Genomic DNA, 18,498 nt, shown 5'->3' with positions numbered 1-18,498 from the left:
GACATAGTGAGGTACAATGTTTTTTTAGTTCCAATTCATCCCTGACCACAGTATAACTCAAAGTGCCTTGGTATTGCCATCTGATACCACTGCTATAGCATTGCACAGCAACAGCACTGTTTGGATTGTCTTTAAGTAAACTAACTAGTACAAAGACTTTTGTCCCAAGACTCATCTGTACTTTGATCACAACAGTATGAAAACAATAAAATGACACTGTTTTCCATTTGCCGAAATGAACTGTCTATACCCCTCTCTCATGAACACACTGATGCCTGCATGTTTTTTGTCAGTGTCTTACAGTTACACAATAAGATACACATTCTTTTTCTCCCTACTCTTTTCCTCTTGTCTTCACCTAACTTCATAGGGGAACAATTGTCTCTGGTGAGTGTCAGGACATTGGATCTGTGTGGTAGTGTAGATTGAATGTGAATTTTGGCAGACACACTGGAATTGACACAGTGTCCGCCAAGATGAGGTTGCTATAGCCTGAATAATATAAGTTTCTCTCAGTGAAAACTGCTGTTTAGAGCGGGCCAAAATGCACAGCGGTTAAAGATATCGCCGTTCAAGTGACTCACACTGCACTAACTGAAGTCTGAAGTTCTCTTGAGCTGTGCCACTTTTTAAAAGTATACTAATTCAGTCTAAAGTATGTCATTTGTGACTCAACGTTTGATTGGTTATGACACACTAGTCTAACTTTATTTGAATTCAGTCAGGACTGATACAGATGTCCTCTGCTGCAATCTTCAAGTCTCCAACTCGGTGGCCAATATCTTTGGAAACAGCACATCTGTGTTTTAGTGATGTTGATCAGTTTCTTTAGCTTCTACCGTTCTGCCAAAAACCCTTCTATCCACACATCCAAAAGCTACATACTTACTTTATGACACAGTTTTAGACCAAAGCTTTTCCTACTTTCATCCTCTTGTCAGCATGTTCTTTGACTAACAGCATGTGATATGCACTGCCGGGACATTTTATGGACAACTTCATGAACATAACAAAACTTTCAAAAGGTAAAGAGTTTAAAAAAGCAACAAACATAACAGCTTCTACACCCTGCTGAAACAACTGTGAATTTCCAAACTGGTCCAGACTGGTTAGCGTTGGTCTTGAGCAGGTCTAGTTGGGGGAACCAGTATCCAAAACATTGGATATATGACTTCTGTTCTGACTACTGTATTAAAGGCAGGATTACTGGACAAAACATTACGTTTTTGTCAACAACATTATATCGACTATATAGTAAGTTGAACATGAAGCCTTGCTATTTTGAAACAAAGTCATCTGAAGTATTTTTTTTTTTTTTTTTTTTACTAAAGCACTACCAAGTCCAGGCACTGTTAGATGTGAAATATACATAAGTAGAAGAGCAAAACTCACGTCTGCAGCGCTTGCCATCAGCTGTGAGCTGGTATTCGCGTCTGCAGCGGCACTGGACGTGAACAGGAGTAAGCTGGACACATTCATGCTCACAGCCTCCATTATTCACTGCACAGGATAGGGCAGCTGAGGGGAGGAAACAGGGAAATGACAGTTAAGAGCCAAACACAATTCTAACAAAACTATTTCCATTTTATTTTCATCAAAGCAATCATAATCGTAGATACGTATATGTGAATGAAATTCTATGCATTAAAATTCAAACAATTCCTGTCAGGCTTTTTGTTTTTTTTACTCTTTAATAAGATATTGCACCATAAGACATTAAACTGAAAACAAAATGTATTATTCTTGGAAGAAAATATTTAAAAACTGTCAGCACTTTGTTTGTATTAGAGTGCACTCACTTTATATAATACTTTGCGGTAGCACCTTTGGCTTTAATTACATCAGTAATTCTGTTTAGATTGGACTCCATCAACACAGGACATCTGGATTTTACAATTTTACCCCTCCTTTTCGTGCAGAAAAGTTTAAATTGCGAGAAGACTTCTAGTTCACAGCCCGGTGTGGGTCAGTTCACAGATTTTTTACAGATCTGAAGCCTGTTCACTGACGCTGTCGCCATTCCAGGAAATGTATCTAACTTTTTCTTTTTTATTATTTCCTGCTTCAGCTGGCTGTGTGATCTGGATGTTTGCTCTATTGTCATTCATTTCAGCTTTCTGCCAGAAAGCAACCCGTTTTGTACCAAAATACCTTCATTTGATGTAAGGTTTAGTACCTAACCCATTATGTTGTAACCTATTGAATTTTATTTAAGGTGAAAATAGTCTGATATGATTAAATTCTATTGTGTGTAGATTTTAATATCCACTTTTATAAAAAATAAAAAAATTGTGTATTGTCACATTCTGTTATGTATTTTTTGTTTAATTTTCATGGCCTTAGCTCGTTTCTCATTGTTTCATGTTTCCTTTGTTCCTATGTTCCCGCTTGTCCTTGGTTGTCATGGTTATCCATTGTTTGATTGATTTCTCACACCTGTTCCTTAGTTAGATCAGCTCACTCTGCATATATTTCCTTAACTTCAGTTTACTCATTGTGGTGCTGTTTGTGTATTGTGCTTACGAGTATTTATTTAAGTCTTAATAAGAGTTGGACTGAAATGATCATGTTTGGTTCAAATGAACTCTTAAGAAAAAGAACGTTCTAAATACTTTGATTTGAACTAATTTGTTTTTTAATTAGGGTGTACAATGCAATCTGGAGCCTTGTTTCACAGACAAGGCTTAAGCCAATATTAGGCCTTAGTTTAATTAGGACATCTAAGTAGGTTTTGTAAACATGCCTCTTGAGATGGCACTGACATAGCTTAAGATGTGTCAGTGAAAGTTGTTTTTAGTTAAAACAGCTCAAATATGCATTATCTGGGACTAGTCTTAAGCCTTGTCTGTGAAACCGTAGGTAAGTGTATTTTTTGAAAACAGCCTTAAATTGGATAAGCAGATAAGTGCTGTGGTCAAACATTGTTTTTATCATCTTTGTCTTTTAACTAAGGTCAAGCCATTCTTGTTTTTAAAGAAGTTTGAAACCGTTATGATTCTCAAGGGGAAGTGTAAATGCGAGCATTACACCAATCTTGATTTCACTTCATTGGCTACCTGTTAAAATGGATTTTAAAGTTCTATTATGTGTATTTAAAACCAGGCATCACAGTACCAATCTGACGGGTAGTTTTTAAATGTGCTATATAAATATACATTGTTTCTGTCAGGGCCACTATCGTGATGAGTGACAATTAGCATACAGTTTGGATTGGCGGTATGGTTCTGTTCTTGGCAAGAACTCCCTGTGCATCCATGCAGCCTAGCATGAGCAGGGAGAGCAGCGATAACCCCTTTAGGGTAACCAGAACAGAACCAACATAATGTATTGCAGATATCATTAAAGGAGAACTCCGGTGAATTTTTAAGTTAATCTTGATCGTTATACCTTTGAGTACTGTCTATAGAAAAAGAAACGAACCGGATTGGTGCTTGCAACACGGAGCTGTTACAGTTAATGCCCAGAGCTCCCACTAAGCTAACACGGCAGCTATGGGGGCATATACATAAAGAGTGTCTTTGTGCCTCTTAAAGGTGAACTATGTAAGATTTTTGCAGTAAAATATCCAAAAACCACTAGGCCAGTGTTATATATTTTGTTCAGTTGAGTAACGTTACTTAGAATTTCCCAAATGTTTCCAATTATTTGTAAATCGTGAGAAATTGCTATTTTAACCAAGGAACCGGGACGTGTGAGCTATGCGTTTGAGGGAGTCGCCTGTCGATTGCGTCATATGCGTTACCCTCGGTTTCCAGTTTTATTTAGAAGAAACACTGTACTCTCACTGCAGTGTGAACAAGTGTCATAGCAGCCGCTGAGCGAACGTCATAACTTCCTTTTCAACACAGAGTTGGGTTACCTCATATACTCATGACTGGAAAAGAGGAAGTGGCGCCAGTGACCGTGTCATAATAAAAGTCCCGCCGGCGACTATGCCATAATAACAGTCCCGCTCTTCAATCGCTCCTGCGGCCTTGCTCAGCTCCACAACACTCGGTCCTGCTCTGCTTCATACTACAGTAATGTTAATAATTGCATCCATGAACATGATTTCTGCCCGAGTCTTATCCTGACTCTTTTCCACCGGCTGTGAGGTGAAGACCACATGTCCCAAGATTCTGCGCTCAAACGTGGCGTCATCAAACTACGCCTTTGTTTTGAACAGGCGACCTCTAGTGGACGGAAAAGTTACATAGTGTAGCTTTAACAGACACAAAATGCAATTAAAATGTCTGTCCAACATGAACAGGGCCCTTACATGACAACGAGATGCGTTTAGCAACTTAGCCATTGTTTAAACTCACCGAAATAGTGTTTTAGACGGCAAGCTGTAGTCTCGGTTTGAAGCCCCGTGGGAACTCAGTTGTAGAAGGTAAAATGTAAATAGTCCAGGGGGGAGGAGCGTTACGAACCATTTCTTCTTCACTTGTGAGCCGATCATCACGCTTCACACACACAATGCTCCTCCCCCTTGGACTATTTGCCTTTTTCCGGCTACAACTGAGTTCCCACGCGACTTCATCACGAGACTACAGCTTGCCGTCTAAAACACTATTTCGGTGAGTTTAAACAATGGCTAAGTTGCTAAAAGCATCTCGTTGTCATGTAAGGGCCCTGTTCATGTTGGACAGACATTTTAATTGCATTTTGTGTCTGTTAAGAGGCACAAAGACACTATGTATATGCCCCCATAGCTGCCGTGTTAGTTTAGTGGGAGCTCTGGGCATTAACTGTAACAGCTCCGTGTTGCAAGCACCAATCCGGTTCGTTTTTTTTTTTTTTTTTCTATAGACAGTACTCACAAAGGTGTATTGATCAAGATTAATTTAAAAATTCACCGGAGTTCTCCTTTAATGTCAATATTTAATGTACAAAATCATTTGGGAATTTAGTCTGATTTAAGGGGAATCAGAATACCAAATCCTGACTGGATGAGAGGAGGAGCTGGGGATGGAGGAGGGTAAATGATCTCTGGAGAAACATGATAGCTGCTGATAGTACCGAAGGAGCTTATATATATATATATATATATATATATATGCGCTGTGATAGACGTCGTATCTTCTAGGTAGACGTGATCAGCTGACAGTCAGCTGATGCGAGCTTGACTAACGTGACCTGCCAGAACTGACGCTATGCTTGATATTGTACTGTATATTGTATTGTGCACACTGTTTATTCTCATTTTTTTGATAACTCTCGTGTGGCTTATCCAGCTTTTTTACATCCTATTGGCTTACCGCGTCTTCTTTTTGGACTAAAATGTTACATGTAGATTAAAATATTTTATTAATGATAGATTTTAATAACATTTAGATTTTAATATCCACTCTTTGAAGAAATTCTATCTCTGATAATAGAAGAGAATGTGGAGAAACCACTGAACGGCCTTGTCAAAAGCATTCTTCACAGTAATTAATAATTATCCAAAATGGTACTAAGCAATTATTTTCAAAACCTGAATCATTTAGTGAAAATAGTTCACTGGAAAGGGATTTTTTTTTTTCCTTCCATGACTGATATGAAGTTTGGATGGAAAAACATATCATCATACTCAATTGTTTGGATTGTGATGCTTGGCAATGTTGCCATTCTTCTGTTTTCCAAAAAGGATATCGCCTCAGGATATAAACCAATCAAAATATTCAGTAAAATACTACTAAATAGCTTTGTTCTGCACCATTTAAAAGCTATTTGGTGTGGTGATAAGAGGGAATGTCTGTGGGAATGTTTGTAATTAATAACCGCCATTGGACGGAAAACCACTCCAAATGACCAGTAATCTCAGAACATTAATGCCTAACATGATGCTTCCGAAGTAAATCCTGAGATGTGCAATATTTCAGATTAAAGACTGTCCATTTACTCTTTCATTATCTCTTCTCTAATGATGCAGCTGATGGGCAGATGATGTCCTAATGTCAGCGGCCTTTCAGTTGGTCTCCGCCCTTTTTTTTGTTAATGTTCACTCACCTCTTTCATCAAACAGGGTCAGACAAAGGCTACAGCTGCATCTCCAAGTAAACACATAATATAGTTAATAGTCTCGGTTCACTGGTTGCCTGATGTATTTCACTCAAAAATGGCAAGGTTTTTTTTGCACAGGTTTGCTTATCAACCATTTTGCTGATACAATATACTTCTGAGGATAAAATAAACACTACATTTACTTTGAAAGATATTTAGAGTTTTATTTGAGGCACTTAATAGCAACTAAAATGGATATCCATGAGTAGAAATGCACATTCAACTTTTTTTCCTGAGTTGTTTCCTGTTCAAAGGTTTGCGGTCTCTTATGCACACCAAGTATACATTTATTTGATCAAAAATACAGTAAAAACCTTTTTTTTTTTTTTTTTTTTATGAAAATAACCGTTTTCTATTTGAATGTAAGTAATGTATTCCTGTGATGTCAAAGCTGAATTTTCAGCATCATTACTCCAGTCTTCAGTGTCACATGACCCTTCAGAAATCATTCTGATATGCTGATTTGCTGCTAAAGAACCATTTCTTATTATTATCAATGTTGAAAACGGTTGTGCTGGAAACCGTGATTTTTAAGGATACTTTTTATCGTACTTTTAGGATTATTATTTAGATAACCATGCCGCTTAAACAAAGCACATAAAAACAAAAAAGTGAAGCTTGGTCACATTAGATTCTCAGATATTCTCTTTCCATAAGTGCTCTTAATGAATAATAATAAAAATAACCTGCAATGACAGTCAAAGTCACACTTACACTATGGCTACGTTCAAAAACGCATACTCTCTTGAGTAGATACTTATTTTGAATTACTTCACGACCACTAAAAAACTATGTTCTATATAGTATGAATGTGTGCAGTACGTATGTAATCTGGACATATGCTATGTGGTCATTATCATGTGACATACCATAGTCAATTATGTCGCTTAACTGCCATTTACAAATCCTCTCCCGTGGCCATCATATGCACTTTTTTCCACTTACTTTATTTTATAGAAGTACAGTATGCGATTTGGGATGCAGCCCTTGTATGTGATCACCACTAAAATGTCATACCATTACAGGGAGGATAATACTCCAAATCAGAAATCACACTGAGGACACTGGCTGCCAAATGTCCTCCAAATGTCTATATTTCAGTAGTGAGACTAAATATATACTGTCATAACAGGCATATCAGTCAAACTCAATGTGGAGTGCGGCGTCTGTTCTCAAAAATAATATCTGCAGATTCTGCCAATTTGTCCAAAACAGATTTGAAAATGTCATGTATAATATCCTATATAATCAGGCAATTGTCTCACTTGCATATAAATTAGCACATAATAGTGATAATTTGTTGAAACGGGAGTAGTGTAAGAGGGGTTAAAAAAATGAAATCTTTCTATTTTAGTTATGAGAGTGTATCTAATGAAGGATAATGAAAATATTTCTCTTGGCAGAGAATACTTGGGTGGATTAAAAATAATTAAGGATCTTTTGGTCATAAGTCACAACATAATAAGCTTCTGGCATGAGGTATCAGCAAGATTACCAGCTTCTCAAATGACTGTTAACCAAAACCAAATGATCCTGGATAAAACCCTCAACGATTAATTAGCAGCATCTGTTTCTGGTTTATTCTCGTAGAGCGTTCCATCCCACTCAGCTTTGGTTTAGATTGTGGTTTTATAGAACAGTTGGTTTGATATCGGAAAAAAATTATAAACAAGCCTGAAGCCTGACGGGAGCTCATGGCCCTGGACTCATCAGTCTCTTGGAAGGGTAAAGGTTTCAGCTGCTGATTCAGCTGAAACTGAATGAACTGAAATGCTGCTACTGCATCAGAATCTCAGGAAAGCAAACTGATCCCAGGATGCAATTTTCCACAATGGATTATAAATGCCATTAGTTATTTGTCATACTGCCCTGAAAAGTGAAAGAAATGTTCTAGGTTCAATACAAGTTAAGCTCAATCATCAGCATATGTGACATGCAGACGATTACCACAGAAAATAACTCTCACTTGTTCTTCAGTAAATAATACAACAGCAGCCCAGTGTTATCATTGTCAACTAAAACTAAATCGAAATAAAATAAAAAATATTAGATTCAAATCTTAAACTTAAAAACTTAAATGTTACAAATTGAAATAAATAAGTTTAAGTGGACTTTGATTATACTAAAATTAGTGCTGTCAAACGATTAATCGCGATTAATCGCATCCAAAATAAAAGTTTGTGTTTACATAATATATGTGTGTGATAATTATTATGTGTATATATAAATACAAACACATGCATGTTTATATTTATATATCATATAAATTATAGAAATATATATAAAGTATATAAATCAAATAGTTCTTAAATATACATGAATGAGTGTGTATTCACATAATAATTATACACAGTGCACACCCACATATATTATGTAAACACAAACTTTTATTTTGGATACGATTAATTGATTTGACAGTCCTAACTAAAAATAATACTGAAATAAAAATCAATTAAAGCTAAACTAAAAGTGTTAAACTTAAAATGAAAACATAAAAATAAAAGCTAATTCAAAATATAAACAAATACTATAATAGTATATTCTAAAATAACTCTGCAACAGAATCGTATACTTCCATTGTAAGTGCATTTCTGTCAACATGTCTGTTTTGATTTTGATTTTATTTGAGGTATAAATTGAAACCTATGGGAAGGAACAGCAGATGCACTAAATAATCTGATGGCATTTCATGCACGATTTACCCAAATATTTAATTAATGATTTATTTAATAATCTAATGGCATTTCATTTAAACTGGAAGTTTACTGGAAGTAAAGAATGACCTACCAATATTTTGGAAGTTTACTTCCAATATTTACTGGAAGTAAATACTGGAAGTAAACTGGCAAATCTCAGAGTCGAGATTCCCGATGAAACATTTCACTTCCAAACACACACAAAAAAACCACAAGATTGCAACCATATTTCAAGAAAAAAAAGCTCTTTCTTAAGTAATGCCCAAACGAAAGACTTTTCAGCTGTCATGTGGCATCCCAGCTGGAAGATGAAGCACATGTGCTCATTGTGTGGCACGGCATTGGCTTTGAAGAAGGTATTTGACGGGCACTTTGTCCATTTTTTGTATTATGTTCTGTTTAATGTTTTCAAAGTTTATGTATATTGGCACAATTTTGGTATAAAGAAAATGCTTTTAATGTTATTATTGTCACAAATTTGAAAAGCAAAACCCCTACATCCAGACACTATTAGCAAAATTGATATGCTTGAAAGAACTCTTTATTCCCACATGGTCTTTTCTTTTGAAAACTGAATTGTTGGGTTTCACCTGACACCTTCTACACCACAGTCACATTTGAATAGATGTATGTGATGGTTGATAACAGGCCTGGCAAGGGAACAGTTGGGTCCTGGTCTGCTCTATCTCAAAGGTCCATCACAAACTCACCATGACAAGGCCTGTACAGTACAGTACAGAACAGTAGCAAACATTCCACTATTAAGAAAACAAGAGGCTCTTTGATTCCCACTCATACACAGAGCTCAAGGTGGGGACCCCTGCTTGCTTTGAAGAGAAACCCGTTCTGTGAAAGCAAACTTTTCTTAGGCCGTGATGATTACAGCCTCTAAACCTTTGGACGCTGGCCAGTCTGTCAGCTCTCTGTCAGTGACCTCTCACGACCCCCCAACGACTCACCTATGCAGGTGCGGCCATCAATGTGGAGGCGAAACCCCGGGTTGCACTCGCAGTAGAACGAGCCTCTGGTGTTCACACACCTATGCTGGCAGCCTCCGTTGTGAACCTGGCACTCGTCAATATCTGAGGAGGAAAAAGCAGACACATGAGGCCACACGTTGGAACGTGGTTTGATTCTTGCACAAGCTTTCAAAGCCTTCACCTATAAGAAAACAAAGCATAAGTCTTTCTGACTTCCTAAATTCATTTATCCACTCCAGAGCAAACTGCAAAAGTGTTAATTTAGACGTGTCAGCCGCTGTTCAGATTCTTTGCAATTGAAGTAACCTCCAAAGGTTTATATTTTATTAATCCATAAATTAAAGCGGACTATAAATCATTGGCCATAAATCATTTTAGTGGATAACAATAAAACTATTCTTTCTAGATTCGTTTTAAACATGAGTTCTTTGTTAATATCTTGCTGTATATTCAAAAGTGTGTTTTAATTAAAAGCATTTCTTTATTGTCATAATGCTAATTTTTCACCCTGTCTTCTTTTTTGCTTTAAAAAACCTAAAAAATTTTGTCAGTAATTTCATTGATGAGATTAAAAATGTTATTATCATTTACTCACTCTCATGTCACTCTAAATTTGTATGAACACAAACAAAAAAGTTTTTTTTTAAATCAAGCACTGAGACATCTTTCAAAATATTTGACCCTGGACCACAAAACCAGTCATAAGTCGTAATATTTGTGGCAATAGTCAAAATTATCAATTTTTCTTTCATGCCAAAAATCATTAGAATATTAAGTAAAGATCATGTTCCATGAAGATATTTTGTCAATGGCCTACCATAAATGTATTATTATTAGTAATATGCATTGCTAAGGACTTCATTTGAACAACTTTAAAGGCAATTTTCACAATATTAACATTTTTTTTTTTTTTTTAACATTTTTTTGCATCCTCAGATTCCAGATGTTCAAATAGTTGTATCTCGGCAAAATATTGTCCTATCCTAACAAACCATACATCAATGGAAAGCTTATTCATACATATTTTCTTTTGTGTTCCAATGAAAGAAAGAAAGTGATGCAAGTTTGGATTGACATGAGGGTGCATAAATAATGATAGATTTTTTGGGGGGCAAACTATCCCTTTACACTGCTTAAGCTATAAGATTGAATTTCTGAAAGTGCACTTATGAAAATGTGGAAATGTGCAATCTGCACATAATGAAGATCTCTAAGTGAATAAGCCCTTTGTGTCCTGTCTGACTCAGGCCATGTGTCTTATAATCATCCTGACCTTTAAAATAGCGTTGCCATAGCTTTAATTTAATTACAGTAACAGGGCTTTTCCCACAGCAAAACGACCAGGTATAAGGATCAGTGTTGACAATCTGAAACACAGGATTCATTTTTTGTTAATTATGTACGGTGCATTTAAATGGTCAAAAAACTGCTTTAAAATATGGCAGCAGAATAATAGTTAAGTGAGTTTGAATAGGTCTGACATGTTGAAAGGAAAAGCCAAGATGTTTGAATCAGTACAGTTTACCTTCATTGAAATTGAATTCATAATTTACATTCATGACCCGGTGGATCTCACCTAGTATTTAGGGAATAGATACAGAGGGGAGATAAGAGTAATGGATAGGTTTAGTACAGGTGCAGAGCTCAGAGATCAGTCGAGGGCCTGTGAAAGCCCTGCTGGTGAGAGACTGTAATGCCAGCAGGCTGTGTCAATGAGTGAGTTATATGCTCTGGTCTCTAACTGATGTACCAAAGGGGCCTTGGAGAGTTGAAGTGATATCATATAGAGAAAAAAAGAAACATACACATGGAACTAATTCAGGGAGTAGATTGTTTGCTATTTGTTTCAAAATGTACTTCTATCTGCATTAATCTAAATGACAATTAAGGGTGAATATAATTAAATTACTTATTAATAATAATTCAATGAACATATCACAAAAAATAATTATTTATTATATGTAATATTTATCATAAAAAATGTTTAAATATTATAAATATTCAAATATATTTTGTGTTCCACTGAAAAACTAAGAGCATTGCGGGTTTGAAACGACATTGTTTACAATAACATAATTTTCATTTTTGAGTTAATTATTCCATTCTCCCTTCACAGAGCTGCTCTCCCTATAGTCTCATATATCTTTCCAAGAGATACAATGAAAAAGCCATGAGAATCTTTTTTGTTTTACTTGTTTTAATCCTCTTTATCTATAACAAAGAATTGGCCGATGAACGTTGTGGACAAATTAATGGAGGACTATATTACTCCAAAGGGTCTGCAAACTTTCTTCGACCTCCATATGCAGAAATGGCCAATATTCTGTAAGCAAGATTTATTTCCAGGACAAATCATACCCATATATTAAAATATTACTGTAGAGCCAGAGAGAGCTCTTGGATGCGTGGCAAAGATGGAAGAATCCAAGTAAAGGATCATTCAAAAGATGAGTTAGTGCTAACTATAATGCTTACATTTTGGAGTTAAACTCATTCATGCATTAAATAGCCCATTTTGAATTCCACAAGTACTCCTCAGATAGATCTACTGTTATAAAATTCTCTTCTGTGAGGATAAATGCAGGATAAATTCGGGACCACTTATCACATACCGTTCATCTTCAGCTCATCATATATATCTGTATAGGGTTAGTTTTTATCATTTAAGCCTTAAATGATAATCTCAAACAACCATATACCACTAGCCAGGAAAATCCAAGTGATGGTCCATTTGACTGCAGTGGTTTTACTGATTAAGACTGCAATGGAAATTAGCATTGTAACAAAAGCTTTAAGCAAATCGATAAATTAAAATCTCAAATCAATGTTTCATGTCCACATATTTATTTATTTGGTAAGTAGCCATGAAATAAAGTGGGATAACGTACAGTCAGCTGGTCATGATCCCAAAATGAAACCTTTCAGGCTGATACAAGAAACCTCTATGGACCGGCTGGCTGTATATCATCTCTTACTTACTTAAACCTCAATGACATGTAACAACAAATCTGGCTTAGATTTGGATGATGGTTAGAGCAGTTGTTATAGGCTTATGTAAATGCGTAGCATGCCGTTTACTTAAACAACTGATACTAATGATGGATCACTTCTGTTTTGTTGCCAGACAAACAACTACAATGCAAATAGAATGTACAGCCAAGAACTAGATGAAATCCATATTTGATTTGGAACAAACAAGTTATTATCTGACACAGGGGACACATGCATGTGACATAAACAAAAGACAAAATATCACTGCGAATAAATAAAGACGTAGATTGAAAATAGATAGACTTTTACATTAGCACTTTTTCAAATGTTAAAATACTTTCTCCTGTCCCAACTTAGAAACAACTATAAGTAACTAAAAACTATAAGTAAAAAATATAAGTGACATTTGTAGGTTGATTTTACCAAAAAGTGATGTTGTGCTAAGAGGTGTTAGAGCGTCCTGAAACAGAAGCACTGGCTCAAATGGTGTGAGTTTGGGGGTGCTGTTTGCTTGTCCAACCAATGACTGGAAAGGCATGGAATAGTGGAATGGACTCGGATATGCGTCACTGCTTATGTTGCACAAGTGCCCACTACTGGAGGAACTCATGCATAAGGTTTAAATGGAATGCACTAAGCCCTTGATGACTTGTAATTCACAGTGAAGCTGATTTATTAATTTGTTTTATGCACCATTCTATAAATATATGAGCTGTTGGAGAAAAATAAAACTTGAACATAAGGTAGCTACAAGTATTATGCAAGTATTGAATTGTAGCATATAGAGCTGCTTGAAGTGGGATGAGGGCCTATCCACATAAACTTCCCTTGCCCACTACACAAAGTGGAACTCTCTTCAAAATGGTGGCAGGGGTTCCCCTGAGGAGAAGTGTTTAGGGAAGTTTGCAGCCTATGTCTTAATTTAAAGGCTGTGTTTGAGATCACAATAGCAAACCACAACCATCCAAACAATTCCTGATGGACAAAATCAAGTCCCGTCCTAAATTTTCTCTTGTTCGAGAAGCCGTTTCACTTGGATATACATCACAATAGGGAAGAAAAGACGATCACAACTTCCACTTCATGCGAGTTTTTAGAGCTTAAAGAGAACTTAAAATTTATTTTGGAGCAGCACATCACACCATAGGATTAGAGTCAAGACTGTCCAACAGCCAAACAAATTTAAATAAAATAGGAGTGAGATAAGATACCATGAAGGTAATTGAGACCACCTGTACAGGAGAGCCTGAGGAAACCTTAATTACAAGAGTGCTGTACACAACAGCAAAACTGAGCTCAGACAGACAAGGTCTATTCACAGCAGCAGCGTGTAAACAAACAGAGAGTTTTCAAACGAGACTTATGAAATGCAGCAATTCATATGAGAGCTCAGCTGCGGAGCCAGCAGTGGCCCATGGGCTCTCTATACAGACCCCTGCAATTCATCACACAGAATGCAGTGAAATGGAGATTCATTCTCTGCTGACGTGCACTGAGAGGAGTACAGTCGGGTCCACTAGCGAAAATGCGTCTATTATGCAGTTTTCTAATTTAATATACATTTTTAATTGCTAATATTTATATAAGCCTAACAATTTGGGAGAAATTAAATAAAGAAATAGCATGAACTTCAGAATGTCTTATTATTTGGTTTGTCTCCCTGATCATGTTCTCCAGCATGATTTGAGATTATCCAAAGAGCCTTTTGAGCTTCAATGGAAGAAAGAAAATCTGAACTGATTTATTCTTAGATTCATGTCAAACCTTAAAACTTTTGTTTCCAGGTTAAAATCTTAGAACTTCAATGTGGTCTCCTACTTCTGGATCCCACTGTGCACAAGGTAATAAGGAAACCCAAATTTCAACCAAAATAACAAATGTTATGTTATTTGGCCCTCAAAGTCCTAGAGTTATGTGAGGTGCAGCTGGGACACTGCAATTGAAGAAGGTAAAATCAATGACATATGTGAGCTTGAACTTTTCAGGTCTACAGGTTAGAAAAGCAACTGCTTCTTATCACGATATGCTCAACACTGGGTTCAGATCACTGACCTTTGCTTTGAAGTTCAGCAAAGATCTGGCTTGATATCATAGACGTGAGCCACGCTTGAATCTTGCATTACTACCTGTATTACAAACATTGCAGGATTGTGTGAAGACATTCGATTTTCTAGGTAAGCATGGCTTAAAAATATGTGATTTCGTGGTGCCAAAATCTAAGTCTGTCGTCCACATTTTTGGAGAAAAGAGGGCATGTGAAATAGCAAATGAGAAGGCAAAATGTTAGTCCAATATCCATAGGCAAGATGATCAGAGGAATTCTTATAGGAATGAAAAATAATGGGCATCCATGACTGCAGGCTGATTATGCCAAGCAGCCTACCTTAAATCCAAAACACGTTTCTCCTAAATCTTGCATTCCGTCTAAGAGAGCATTAGCCTGGAGCACCCTGATTCAAGACCAGATCTCAGTTTAAGGTCATGAAGAAAACCTATTTTTTTTTATCTATTATAAAATATATTATCAACTAAAAATACAAGACCCAGAACAAGACAAACAGCATAAGTCTAGCACTAATTCTAATTGCGAGATTTTGCAATATACAACTAAATAAATGAATAATAAAATACATTTAAATTAATACATTTTACATTTTTTATTTTAAATAAATGAATAATTGTATTCAGCAAGAATGCATTAAATTGATCAAAAGAGACAGTAAAGACATTTATAAATGTTACAAAATATTTCTAAATACTTCTGCAGTTTTTTTTTACTTTCTATTCATCGAAGAATCCCAGTTTACACAAAAATAGAAATGTTTCTTGAGCAGCAAATCAGCATTATAATGATTTCATGTGACACTGAAGACTTTTCAGACTTGATGCTGAAAATTCAGCTTTGCCGTCACAGGAAAAAATTGCATTTTAAAATATATTCGAATAGAAAATTTCAAATTGTAATAATATTTCACAATACTAATGTTTGTACTGTATTTTTGATTAAATAAATGCAAGCTTGGTAAGACTTCTTTCAAAAATTATAAAAAATCTTACAGATCACAAATGTTTGAACGGTTTAAAACTGTATTTAACGCTGTCCAGCACCAAAATTACATTCTTTAAAGGGATTGTTCACCCAAAAATGTATGAATTTCTTTCTTCTGTTGAACACCTAAGAAGATATTTTGAAGAATATTGATAATCAAACAGTTGTCGGTAGCCATTGACTTCCATAGTATTTTTTCCCACACTATGGAAGTTAATGTGTGCCGTCAACTGTTTGATTACCAATATTTTTCAAAATATCTTATTTTGTGTTCAACAGAAGAAAGAAACTCATAGGTTTGGAACAACGTGAGGGTGAGTAAATGATGACATAATTTTAATTTTTAAGAACACATTCCTTTAGTTGCAGTGTTCTGCACTACTCACTAAAATGAGTTTAAACCCAAAACACAAGCACTTTTCTGCACAGCACCAATTTGGCAGTAGAGACAGAGAGAGTCAAAGTTGAAGCGAACATTGTCTACCTGATCCATGATCTTCATAGGTGGTGCAGAAGATATAACCCTGAGGGTCTACAGAAACTCACTAATCCCAAACACCACAAATCGTTTCAACTGATTTTTACAAAATGAATAACATGCATGGTACAAATTTTCCTACTTTATCCAAGTTATCTATTCATTGTAGGAGGATAAATGCTGGAAGCTCAAGTTAATTTACTCTGGTAAAGCAAACTCATGGTGTTCTAATGATTGGTTGTGCTCTGACAGTCTCCCTACCCTCCCTAAATTTAGAGCAAATCCATAAATCTGTTTCCATTAAAATGACTTTTCAACACAGCCTAAAGTCTTTGTCATTTAAGAGTACAAATGAAATATTAATAAGTTGTCATAATTACATTGTTTTAATAAGTTGCAGGTTTCTAAAATTGAGAACAACACATGAGTCGTCTCTATAGTATTTGGCAAGCACTAATGAACCAGTTTATTATTTGTTTTGTTACACATCTGACATCTGTTCACAGTGGAGTGAAGGCATTATCATCTCCAGTCCTTCACGGTGAATTACTAGTGCTGAATGAAGCTCCTTTTGTCACAGCCAAGACATTACCAAATCATACAGCACGATCAAGTTCTGTCCCAGAACTCCACACAATCATTAAACTAATGTGTTCCACCACATTCCGACTCTTTGAATAAAAAAATGTGGGGGAAAAAACTATGGCAATCACCTAAATTATATCAGCTCTTATATGGTAGTAAAAGTTATTTCCTCAAAAAGCAGAATCAGTTCAATGAATCAACTGAATCGATTCACAGTGAATCCAGTAACACTCACCTGCCCCCAAGTGTCCTGTGTTGTATCCATGATATCCATTGAAGCAGGTGTAGCAGTTCCTGTGATAGAAGCGGTAACGTGTATTTGCCGCACCCAAACCTGGGACCAACTGTGTCCAGAGGGTAATCACAAGAACTAACCTCAGCATTGTCCAAGTGCAATGTGTTATAGACCTCACTCAAATAGAAATAAATAAGCTCATGCAAACAAAACAAGATAAACACATTCTCAGCATGTCCATTATGCAACAGGAGAGAACAACTGCTGTTGTGGGCTCGAGTAGCTATTTAAATAAGCTGTGTGTCCTGGCATCAGAGTCAAGTAATTTCATTCTCTCTCTCTCTCTCTCTCTCTCTCTCTCTCTCTCTCTCTCTCTCTCTCTCTCTCTATTGACAGACATGTATTTTCTCGTGGCTGTGTCTCCCGTTATGTCTCCATCGCATGTGTGCAGGGCAGGCCTCCGCAGTCCCACCCTCCTGTCTGTCTCTGCTCCTCCCTCCTCCTCTCTTAGGTATTGATACTGAGACGTTTACCAAATGTGTAAGCTGGAGTTCACTCAAAACAAAACAGTGAACAGAGGGGCTTTTTAAAACTGGGCACATATTCTGGTCACTTTTGCTTTTACATTGAGTATTTATTTTAATATTGGATGCAATTAAATACATTTTGGCCATTGGGAATAATTACCAGAGTTAAGCGGCATTCAGAATTAAAATGAAAACTCTAAATTCTGTTATTGATTCTGGCGGCAGGCGTGAGGGTGGGCAGACAGACGGACGGACGGACGGACAGATAGATAGATAGATGGAGAGAGAGATACTGACAGAGAGACGGACGGACAGATAGATAGATAGATGGAGAGAGAGAGACAGACAGAGACGGACGGACAGATCGATAGATGGAGATACAGAGAGACGGACGGTCAGACAGATAGGTGGAGAGACGGACAGAAATACGGACAGATAGATAGATGGAGACAGACAGAGAGACAGATGGACGGGCAGATAGATGGAAAGACAGAGAGACAGACGGACGGACAGATAGATAGATGGAGAGACAGAGAAAAAGACGTAGAGACAGAAGGATAGATGGAGAGAGAGATACAGACAGAGAGACGGACGGACGGACGGACAGATAGATAGATAGATGGAGAGAGAGAGACAGACAGAGACGGACGGACAGATCGATAGATGGAGATACAGAGAGACGGACGGTCAGACAGATAGATGGAGAGACGGACAGAAATACGGACAGATAGATAGATGGAGACAGACAGAGAGACAGACGGACGGGCAGATAGATAGATGGAGAGACAGACGGACGGACAGATAGATAGATGGAGAGACAGAGAAAAAGACGGAGAGACAGAAGGATAGATGGAGAGAGAGATACAGACAGAGAGACGGACGGACAGATAGATAGATAGATGGAGAGAGAGAGACAGACAGAGACGGACG

General features: G+C 36.7%; 1 protein-coding gene across 1 annotated transcript in view; it reads right to left on the bottom strand.

Annotated features, from left to right (window-relative positions):
- megf6a (multiple EGF-like-domains 6a) overlaps nucleotides 1–17,488 on the bottom strand; it is a 42,815-nt gene extending 25,327 nt beyond the window's left edge. The window contains exons 1-3 of the mRNA XM_079803066.1: nucleotides 17,042–17,488; nucleotides 9,683–9,805; nucleotides 1,393–1,518 (exon numbers count right to left, since the gene is read on the bottom strand). Of these exons, the coding sequence (XP_079659192.1) occupies nucleotides 1,393–1,518; nucleotides 9,683–9,805; nucleotides 17,042–17,189 (397 nt within the window). The 5' untranslated portion in view covers nucleotides 17,190–17,488. The remainder of the gene's footprint in view (nucleotides 1–1,392; nucleotides 1,519–9,682; nucleotides 9,806–17,041) is intronic.
- Nucleotides 17,489–18,498: the final 1,010 nt, after the last annotated feature.

The sequence above is a fragment of the Gobio gobio genome (assembly GCF_949357685.1).
Source record: "Gobio gobio genome assembly, chromosome: 21".
NCBI lineage: Eukaryota > Metazoa > Chordata > Actinopteri > Cypriniformes > Gobionidae > Gobio > Gobio gobio.
This window is presented reverse-complemented; position numbering and strand designations above follow the sequence as displayed.